A 10,886-nucleotide genomic window follows, 5' to 3' on the forward strand; every position below is an offset into this window, starting at 1 on the left:
CTCATGCTCAGCCTACTTGGTGGTAGTGTCCTGTTGTGAATATTGCTGACCCTTGTACAACCACTTCTTCGTTGGTGGTTCGACCCGTTTACCGCCCCTTCTGGCTACTTTCCCTAAATTGGATCCAGTTATTTCTTCATCGTCTCGCCTTATCTTAGGTGACCGAGATGTAGCATCTCTAGCATAAGGTACGTACCATATCAGTATCACCTAAAGATATTGTAAAGATCATATCACATACCTTTAGTGCCAAATTAAGATATTTCCTCCATATTAAATTAGTGCTCCAATATATTTCGTATATTCAAACAAAGGTTAATATATTTACTTCAAACTAATTAATTAGTAATCTTTTAGTATATTTCTTATATTCCCACAAATTTTAATATATTTCCTCCTTATTAAATTAGTGCTCCAATAAATTGCTTATACTATAATAAACTTAAATATATTTCTTCCAAATTAAATTAGTATTTCAATTTTTTTTATATTCTAACAAACATTAATATATTGTTAACTGTGTGATTATGTTGCTGGTTACATAACAATATTAGAGCTCCGATATATTTCTTATATAAACAAATTTTCTTATATTCAAAAAAATTTTACTCTTACTGTTGTGCGATTATACTACTCGTGAGAGGGATAAATAAATTAATGTCCAATATATCTTGTATATTCGTACAATAGACATAATCTGTAGTGCGATTATATTGCTCCTTCGATAGACAGAATATTTTGTGCAATTATATTTAATAAACGTAATACTACTATTATTTCAATATAATATGATGTGGGACTATATTTAATAGTGGTTACACATTCTCAAAATATATAATATCGATTTTCATAACTAAAAACACCCATTTAGAGAATTTAGTAGATGGATTAAGCCATTTTGAGATTTCTGCCCACAATACATTAATATATGCACAATCTTAATTTCGTATTATGAAAACTTATTATAATACTCCATTTAATATCAGTAAGTAATATGTATCGAGTATGTTATTTATAAGGAATAGGAAAATGTATCAAAATGCTCTTTATACCTGAGATCTAGTTCAAAATTATAAAAAAGTGCAAAGCGTTTAATTATATCTCAAATATAAATATATCAAAGTTTAGAGACTTTTTAAGATATTATTTTTTAAGGACTGCGAATACGCAAACTATAAAGATTATGAATCATTTATGTAAATCACTTTAAACAATAAAGTTTATGGATGATTTATGCAGTTCACTTTTTATCAAAATAATACTCCTCATTTTCCATTAAATTTGTATAGTTACCTTTTTCTATATTTTTTAAAGACTTAGAGTCAATAAAATAAGAAAATTAATTATAGATGAAAAAAGTATTCAATATCTAAATGGGCTAGGAAACATATCATACACTTCATACAAAATGTTTTATTATTTTATATTTTTATGCACGGTTGACACGATGAAATAAGAGTGACACATTTTGTATAAACATGGAATAATGATAATTTTTTGTATCAATATGAAACAATATTGAAACATTTTGTATTTCTTGTACAAAGAAGTTGATGTTGTCAAAATATAATTGACTTAATATATCATAATGAAATTCAAATAAAATATTTTATATTTATGCAACATTTTTTTACCAATATAAATTAATGACGAAATATTTAACAAAATTAGTGTAATTAAAATCCTTTTTGAATCAAAAGAAGATTAAATCTAAAGTTGGTGGCATAACCGTTAATAATGACACAAAGCAGCCCAAATTTGTATATATATAGAAAAGTAGGCGCCGCTGGTATTTGGTATGATCTGGATTCTGATCATCGGCCTCCAAAATCATCTCTCTCACTTGCCGCTCCGAAACCTTCTCTCTCTAAATCAACCTAAATCATCTCTCCATTCAATCACAATCCGTGAGAGAAAACTCGTGTAGCTGTTACGCATACCTGCTGCTGTGCGCAGCCTCTGATTTCCCCTTCCTTTTCTCTGCACGTTTGGATCCACGGAACAATGTCGTTGAGGCCGAACGCGAGGACCGAGGTCCGCCGGAATCGGTACAAGGTGGCGGTGGACGCGGATGAAGGCCGCCGCCGCCGAGAGGATAACATGGTGGAGATCCGGAAGAATAAGAGGGAGGAGAACCTGCAGAAGAAGCGGCGCGAGGGGCTCCAACCGCAGCAATTCCAGACCTCAGTCAGTGTTCCTCAGCTCGATAAGAAGGTAATACCCTGAACTTGATTGAATTGGATCGATTTCATTGTTCTGGCTCTGAACCGATTCTAATAGGGTTTTATGTGTACTTTTTTATCCGATCGTATTGGATTAGTGGTTATGTTTGATTGCTGATTTAGCTGCTGCTTAGTAGAATTAAGCTTAGTCTATTGTGGTTTTTTAGCTCCAGGAAGAATTCTTCAAGTGTTGAGTGTGATTATTCGCTATAGATTGCTGTGTATGTGATTTAGTTATGTTAGGGGATTAAATCGAGATGAGTTATATTATATATACCTTGTAGAGAATTTTGGAACTCCTCATTAATTAATTGGTGGAGCAAGTGAAAAGGACAGGGTATAGAGTAATGTATTCGTGTTCTTTCTCCAGTTGGAAAGCCTCCCAGGAATGATTGCTGGGATTTGGTCGAATGATGCTGCTCTGCAACTCGAAGCCACAACTCAATTCCGCAAGCTTCTTTCGATAGGTAAGCAAGTATGAATCTGTATGATTCAAGTTTAGGAAATTTTCTCCTAATTTTCTTATTTGTATTTCTCTTTTGTTGAAGATCATTGGGTTTATTATGGTTATTTTTTCGACAGAGCGGAATCCACCAATTGAGGAAGTAATAAAATCTGGAGTAGTTCCCCGCTTTGTGGAGTTTCTTGTCAGAGATGATTATCCTCAGCTTCAGGTACAAGCTTTTGTCAAATAACTGTGTGCAATTTAGCTTGTTGTATCCAAGAAAATATTCTTAAGAATTAGCTTTCTCAATTTTCTAGTTTGAGGCAGCATGGGCGCTTACAAACATTGCTTCTGGGACATCTGACAATACAAAAGTCGTGATTGACCATAATGCTGTTCCAATTTTTGTGAAACTTCTTAGTTCCCCAAGTGATGATGTCCGTGAACAGGTACTTGAAATGTATAAGTGAATACTTTGGGTCTTAAATTCTGCTTCAGTTCTAGTCAGAGTTTTGATTAATTGTATCGCTTACTGCATTTGATTCAAACAATGTCAATTTTCACTTTTTCAGGCAGTATGGGCACTAGGAAATGTTGCTGGTGACTCACCAAAGTGTCGTGATCTTGTCCTTGGTTATGGAGCTTTAGCACCTTTGTTGGCACAATTTACTGACCAGGCAAAGCTATCTATGCTTCGGAATGCAACATGGACACTGTCTAATTTCTGCCGGGGAAAGCCACAGCCGCATTTTGACCAGGTTTGCTCAAATTATGTTTAGTTGAGATGCCTTTGTATATAATTCCTTCAATTTCAACCTCTCATATTTGATGTTCATTACAGGTGAAACCAGCACTACCTGCTCTTACACATCTTATACATACTACTGATGAGGAAGTCCTCACGGATGCATGCTGGGCACTTTCATATCTATCTGATGGCACCAATGATAAAATCCAAGCTGTGATTGACTCTGGTGTTTGCCCTCGATTGGTTGAGCTGTTACTGTAAGTGGCATTTCATGTAATGTTATTCTTTAACAATATGTTTGTGGTTGGCAGATCCTCTTCTAGTGTTGTGTTGACTGGTCTTTTGAACTGTCATTTTATTTCTGGCTTTGTAGGCATCCTTCTCCATCTGTTTTGATTCCTGCTCTGCGCACTGTTGGTAATATTGTGACGGGTGATGATCTTCAAACTCAGGTTTGCATCTGGATTCATTTACTCCAATTTCTGCCAAGAGAGTGTTTTTGTTTTACAGTTAAGGAGATGAATTACTTAGTTATAAAGTTTTCTTGTATTCTTTTAAATCGAAATACTCCTTGTGCTCATCATATAACATGCTCAAAGAAGAAATAAAGGAAATAACAAATTTAGAAGGATGTCACAATATTGTAATGTATTTTATAAATTTATGAATGCGTTTGCAAAAGATCTATGGCATATTATCTCATCTTTGTGAAACAATTGTCTACTGTACAGCTATCTTTAAGCCCTTCTCCTTGAATTTACCCTTTTTTTTATTGTTCGGCTATTGTATGACATTTGTAGTTATATAACATGCTTAATTCTTCTGTCACAGGTTATCATTGAGAATAGGGCTCTTCCATGTCTGCTTAATTTGTTGAAACAAAATTTTAAGAAAAGCATAAAAAAGGAAGCCTGCTGGACTATCTCAAACATCACTGCCGGAAATAGAGATCAAATTCAGGTATCCAGAACATAGTGGAGATACCTTCCTTTTGGTTATATGCTCAGTGCTTAATACTATTTCTTGGAATATTATCTAAAGTCATGGACATGTGCCTTTGTTTTGTTCCATTAATATCCATTCATGTGGAAGCATGTTCAGTTTTGCGAATCAGGCTATTGTTGTTTGTCTTTTACAACTATATCTGATTTTCCCTATTAGTTTATGACTGAGGCCTTGTCATTTGAATGAGCAGGCTGTGATTGAGGCTGGTCTCATTGCCCCTCTTGTTGTTTTGCTTCAAACTGCTGAGTTTGAGATAAAGAAAGAAGCTGCTTGGGCTATTTCAAATGCCACTTCTGGTGGAACTCATGACCAAATCAAGTAATATATTTTACCAATTGTTGTTCCATTTCATGTGGATTTGCGTAGTAAGCTAACTTAACTAATCTGGCAGGTTCTTGGTACAAGCGGGATGTATAAAGCCACTCTGTGATCTCCTTCTTTGTCCTGACCCAAGAATTGTCACAGTTTGCTTGGAAGGTCTTGAAAACATTTTGAAGGTTGGAGAAGCAGAGAAGAATCAAGGTAACTCCAGAGACGTGAATGTCTTTGCCCAGATGATTGATGATGCAGAGGGTCTAGAGAAGATTGAAAATCTTCAGAGTCACGATAATAATGAAATCTATGAGAAGGCTGTGAAGATACTTGAGACATATTGGTTGGAGGAAGACGATGAGCAGATAGGGTCTGGTGATGCTGCGCAAGAAGGGTTCAATTTCGGAGGTGGTGATCTTCCTGTTCCTTCTGGGGGTTTCAAGTTCGGTTGAAGGTAAATCCATAATCCACTCATTTGTTTTATACTCCCTCTGTCTATGAAAAATAGAGCACATTTGCCATTTTTGGTCGTCCACGAAAAATAGAGCATATTTAAAAAAAGAAAATTTTCAACTTCTTCTCTCTTACTTTTTCCCCTTCTCTCTTACTAATAATATGGATCTCACATTCCTCTAACACTACTTCTCTCTTACTTTTTTCCCTTCTCTCTTTTACTAATAATATGGACTCCACATTCCACTAACACTACTTCGCTCTTACTTTTTTTCCTTCTCTTTTAAACACTATTTTTCTCTTACTTTTTTCCATTCTCTCTTTACCAATTCCACATTAAAACTCGTGTCATTTACAATGTGTCCTATTTTTCGTGGACGGAGGGAGTATACTTTTGTTGTTTACATTTCAGCAAGCAATGATGTGACGCGGGTTGATTTTAAATTTTACAGGAGACATTATATTTATCAAGTTATGCTCAAAAGTGCTTCTGAGCTGGCTAGTCGAATAGTCATTAGAGTCGGGTGAAGTCCAAGTTAGAGTCACAGTTGAAGAGAAGCAGCTCGTCTTAGTCGTCGAATGTGGCTGAATGCTACAAAGGGTCATTGGGATATTATCAACCGGTTACAGCTTTTGTGATGCAATTCACAACTGCCATGAAAGCTGTGCTCTATTTTGAGTCTTCTCTTTTGAGTCTTCTCTCGTGAGTAGTATCACCCAATAGTCTAAACAACGAGTCGGGTATATATTGTCCAGGTGGAAATCATTTCCGTGTTAAGTTGGAATAAGGCGAAAAAACAAAGTCATGTATTTTTGTGAGAGTTTTGAGTCGATTATATATACCTTGTGGTCTGAAAATTATTGTTGTCGGTTATGTTATACATTGCTTAGTCCATGTAAACTTGAATTTGGTGTTTTTCTGAGTACATTTTATTGGATTTCTTTGTTCACTTGTTATTTCTTTGGCTACTTACAATCTTCATATCATTATGTGAATCTATTTTCTATGATTTACACCGTGTTATCGAGCCTTTCATATACCTCATCCCTCAAAATGTCAATGCAGCTGCTGTTTGCTATTTTAGATGGAGCATTGGTGTACAACATCCGAATGAATTCAACATAAGAGCATCCACAACCGTGCTCTTGCCAGCGGCACGGTTGTGGGCCCGGGCGGTACTATTCATGCCTGCTCTCTGGCAAGGGCACAACACCCACAACTGTGCTCTTCCGCAAGGACGAGCAAAGTTAATTTAAAATTCAATTAAACAATAACATTTCCATAATATTAAAATTCATTTAAAAACCACAATAAATATTACAAATGACAAATAAAATTAAACATTACATAATTAAAATCCTAAAAATGAAAAATTACATAATTAAAATCCTAAAAATTAAAAAACCACTACTCGTTGCCGAATTTCGCCCACATGTGGTTGATTAGGTCTTCTTGTAGTTGATTGTGGATTCGAGTATCGCGCATTGTGTGTCTTGTCTCGATCCTCTGGCCAACCGTAGTATGCTCGCCTCGGCGTGGGGGAGACCTTGCTGTTGAGCTTCCGGCTTCGTCCTCGTCGTAGAAGCTAGCCGCCCTCGGCCCTTCGTCGGCTATAATCATGTTGTGTAATATAATACACGTGAACATGATGTCGGCGATATTATTCACGTACCACAGCCGAGCCGGGGCCTTCACAATGTTGAATCGAGCTTGAAGGACCCCGAAGGCTCTTTCGACGTCCTTCCGCGCTGACTCTTGACGCTGCGCAAAAAGAACCCGTCTCGGGTCGTGCGGGTTGTGGAGCGTCTTCACGAACGTCGACCACCTTGGGTAGATACCATCGGCGAGATAGTAACACATGCGGTATGTATTTCCGTTGATGGTGAAGTCGATCGCCGGTGCTACACCATTCATCAGATCATTGAAGAGTGGTGAAGAATAGAGCACGTTCAAGTCGTTGTTGGATCCGGCAACGCCGAAATATGCATGCCAAATCCATAGGCGATAGTCGGCGACCGCCTCAAGGATAAGTGTTGGGCGGCCGCCGCCTTTGTGATCGCTTAAGTGTTGCCCCCTCCAAGCAGTCGGGCAATTCTTCCACCTCCAATGCATGCAGTCAATGCTGCCAAGCATTCCGGGAAAGCCATGGACTGATTCGTGAAGACGAAGCAACCGTTGGCAATCATCGGTGGTGGGTGCCCGAAGGAATTCATCCCCAAAAGCAGAACGAACGCCCTCGCAAAAATTCTTTAAACAAAGGATTCCAGTGGACTCACCGATATGCAAATACTCGTCGAAGATGTCGGCCGTTTGCCCAGTAGCGAGTTGTCGGATGGCACACGTACACTTCTGCAACGCCGTGATACTTTGCCGGCCGGCTGCATCTACACCTGTTTGAAAGTATTCAACATGTGCGGACAATTTGTTGACAATTCGCATGAACAAGCGCTTTGACATGCGAAAACGGCGCCTGAAGTAATCTGCCGGAAACCGCGGATGGTCGGCAAAGTAGTCGGCAACGAGCCTTTCGTGGGCTCCCTCCCGGTCACGATGGATGTAGCGGTGATTTGATCTAGTGCGTTGAGGAGGATGAGCGGGGGTATTCGCCGCGACATATGCGGCACGATGTTGTTCGTAGTATTCTTGTTCTTCGCGCTCCGCTTCCGCCATGAGATGAGTGAAATCCATTTGATGTTTTGAGTTAAGGTTGAATGTGTTGATAGTTTGTATAAGAATTATGAATGAGAGATGAATGGGAGATGAATTGATGTGATAAATGAGTGATGAATGTGTGTATTTATAGATGATTTTGGGAAAAAAATCAAAAAAATCAAAAAAATTCAGAAAAAAACGGGAAAAAACGGCCATATTTTTAGGATTTGGAAAATATTTTTTTTATATTTTTTAGCATTATTTATAATTAAATACCGATTTTTTAAAAAAAAGTTTGAATGCAACGGCTACGCCGTTGCCCAATCCCGTGCCGCCACGTGTGCGTCCGCTGGCACGGACGTGCTCGATACATCGAGCGGCGCCGTGCCAGCGGCGCGAGCGCAACGGCGGCGGATGGTGTCCGTGCCAGCGGCGCGGACGGCGGTGGCGACGGACGCCACCGCTGCGCATGCTCTAATCAGCGCACAATTGGACACGAGATATTCCCTTTTTTTTTTAACGTCCCTACCAAACAATTTGGCCGACAACAGTTAGCACCATAGAGGAAATAAAAAAGAAGTAAAGTAGGTCTTGGATATCAAAATAATAATTAAATAAACATAAAAATTTACACCTAATTTCTATATATTCATTGTTTAACTATTTATAAACAAAGCGACTAAACTACAATACTCCTACTAAACATGAATAACAATGATAGTAAAATACGAGTTAGATTTTGACAGCTTCAGTATCTCATGTCTCGCTTGGAGCTCAGAAGATGAAATAATATAAAACTAAAATACAGATACGAATGTCAATTATACAAAAAAGGGAATGTTATGGTTTAACATGGGAAAGTTGTTGGTTATTTTAGTGTAATTGGATTAACTTGATTGATCAATATTGTTATAATGAGACATCATACAAGTTTGGAAAGTGCAGAGTACACGCTTGTCTGAATTTATTATGATTAGACATGGGTTCGGGGGCAGCGCCCCCGAGTAGCGGAGTCCAAGGGGCGGCAGCCCCTGGCTGGGGTTGGAAATTTTTTATTTCCATTAAAGTTGTTGTATAGAAAATTCATCCGGAAATTTAATTTATGATAGTCGAATGACTAATTTGCAATTTTCGAAACCCTTTGAAAAAACAGTTAAAATCGGTTAAGAAACGAAGAGACCCAACGTTTCGTGAAAAGACGTAACGTTTCGTTTCAGACCTCTTCTTATTGATCATTTTCGGTTCAAAGTGTGTATCGCAGAATCAACATACGAAACTTCTAAATCTGAATTGTATCCGATCAAATATTGATAGAACCACCAAATTGATTTGATCTGAAAGTGTTTACGCCTTTCAAGATATCCTACTGTTCACATTTGAGTAAATATCCCTAACAAAAGTTGCATACTATCTCCTTACAAGTATGAACATTCTAATTTTGAAAATTCTTTACTTCTTTAATAAGGTGGGACCCTATTAACAATATTTTTCAAAAACTTTTTATATTTATCTCTCTCTTACTTTACAAATCATGCATTAAAACTCTTATAAAATTAAATGTTCTTACTATTCAGGAACGAAGGGAGTAGTATATACTACTTGGGAATATTATGGTTTAACTTGGGAAAGTTGCATACTCCCTCTGTCCCATAATAAAAATCATATTTTGTCATTTCGATCCGTCCCACAATAAGAGTTATATTTCACTTTTACCATAAATGGTAAGTAGGCCACACATTCCACCAACTTATTTCACTCACATATATATAAATGGAACTCATATTCCTCTAACTTATTCAACTCTTTTTTCTTTATATTTCTTAAAATACGTACCATAACTAAATAAGGCTCCTATTTCAGGACGGAGGGAGTATAATATAGTGAAGTATTATATACTACTCCCTTCGTTCCATAGTAATAGAGTCATTTTGTCATTTTGATACGTTCCATAGTAATAGAGTCATTTCCTTTTTTTAGTAAAAGTCAACACATTTTTCCACACTTACTTTACTCTCTCTTAATCTCTCTACCTTTTTCATTTACTACTTTATTCCCCCTTTACTTAACTCACGTAACACAATTTTTCTTAATCTCCGTGCTGAAGAGAAACGTCTCCATTACTATGGAATGGAGGGAGTCCGAGTCTATTACTCCCTCCGTCCCCGATTAATTGTCACTCTTTGACCGGGCACGGGTTTTAAGAAATGTAAAAAAAAGTTGGTTGAAAAAGTTAGTGGAATGTGGGACCAACTTTTTTATATTGGTTTTATAATAAAATGTGAGTGAAATGAGTTAGTGGAATGTGAGATCTATTTACTATTTATGGTAAAAATGAAGTGTGACAATTATTAAGAGACGGACCGAAATGGAAAAGAGTGACAATTAATCGGGGATAGAGGGAGTATTATATATTAAAAGTATATAGTTATAGTTATATGTGAGAGTGGATATATATTAGATATGGAGGTGGTGGATAAAAAAGTGTGGAATGGATCCGATCTGATGTATCTATTGTTTGTTTTTTTCTTCCCTCAGTATTTGATAAGTTAATCGAGGTAAAGTCTGGGTCAACAGTATTACAATATTACAACTAGTATATTTGGTAGTTACGTCTGGTAGGAAGGTTCATGTTGTCTAAATTGTCATGATGGAGTATTTAAGAAGGCTTGGTCGGCATTCTTGAGTTAAGATCAGAAAGCTCGTCCTTGATCGTTTTGTTTTGAATGAGATCATTGAGATGGAAGGCATCGTGAGAGTTACAGGTAAGTCTCAATAAGCTAGGTTGGTCAAAACGAAGTCGTTTATAGATTATATAGTTATACAGCTCTGTTTTGGTCAAGCATAATGATGCTTTACGCCATTTTCACGATGCAAAACTACCTCACCGATGTCACTGGAATGAGCTTGACCACTTTTCTGGAACGGACTTTCTCCTACATTACCACTTTTCTTCCTCTACTTGGTCAACAAATATTTCCAGCATAAGCCCCTTTTGGCCTTCTCTACCGTAGCTTATACTGCGGTATTTGTTTATTGTTTTCTCTTTGT

The 10,886-nt window shown here is 37.2% G+C and overlaps 1 protein-coding gene across 1 annotated transcript; it reads left to right on the forward strand.

The window, feature by feature from the left end:
* The first annotated feature begins 1,794 nt into the window (after nucleotides 1-1,794).
* LOC121809317 (importin subunit alpha-like) lies at nucleotides 1,795-6,142 on the forward strand. Its single transcript, XM_042209880.1, has 11 exons — nucleotides 1,795-2,214; nucleotides 2,593-2,689; nucleotides 2,805-2,896; nucleotides 2,985-3,116; nucleotides 3,240-3,425; nucleotides 3,509-3,672; nucleotides 3,789-3,867; nucleotides 4,247-4,375; nucleotides 4,611-4,738; nucleotides 4,812-5,186; nucleotides 5,638-6,142. The coding sequence occupies exons 1-10, from the start codon at nucleotides 2,005-2,007 to the stop codon at nucleotides 5,182-5,184; spliced, it is 1,590 nt and encodes a 529-aa protein (XP_042065814.1). The 5' UTR covers nucleotides 1,795-2,004; the 3' UTR covers nucleotides 5,185-5,186; nucleotides 5,638-6,142.
* The last annotated feature ends 4,744 nt before the right edge of the window (nucleotides 6,143-10,886 follow it).

The sequence above is a fragment of the Salvia splendens genome, chromosome 6 (genome assembly GCF_004379255.2).
Source record: "Salvia splendens isolate huo1 chromosome 6, SspV2, whole genome shotgun sequence".
NCBI lineage: Eukaryota > Viridiplantae > Streptophyta > Magnoliopsida > Lamiales > Lamiaceae > Salvia > Salvia splendens.

Coding starts and splice junctions, on each gene's coding strand:
- LOC121809317 (XM_042209880.1), top strand. CDS start 2,005: ATGTCGTTGAGGCCGAACGCGAGGACCGAGGTCCGCCGGAATCGGTAC. Junction 2,897..2,984: donor ATGATTATCCTCAGCTTCAG/GTACAAGCTTTT, acceptor TCAATTTTCTAG/TTTGAGGCAGCATGGGCGCT. Junction 4,739..4,811: donor GGAACTCATGACCAAATCAA/GTAATATATTTT, acceptor CTAATCTGGCAG/GTTCTTGGTACAAGCGGGAT.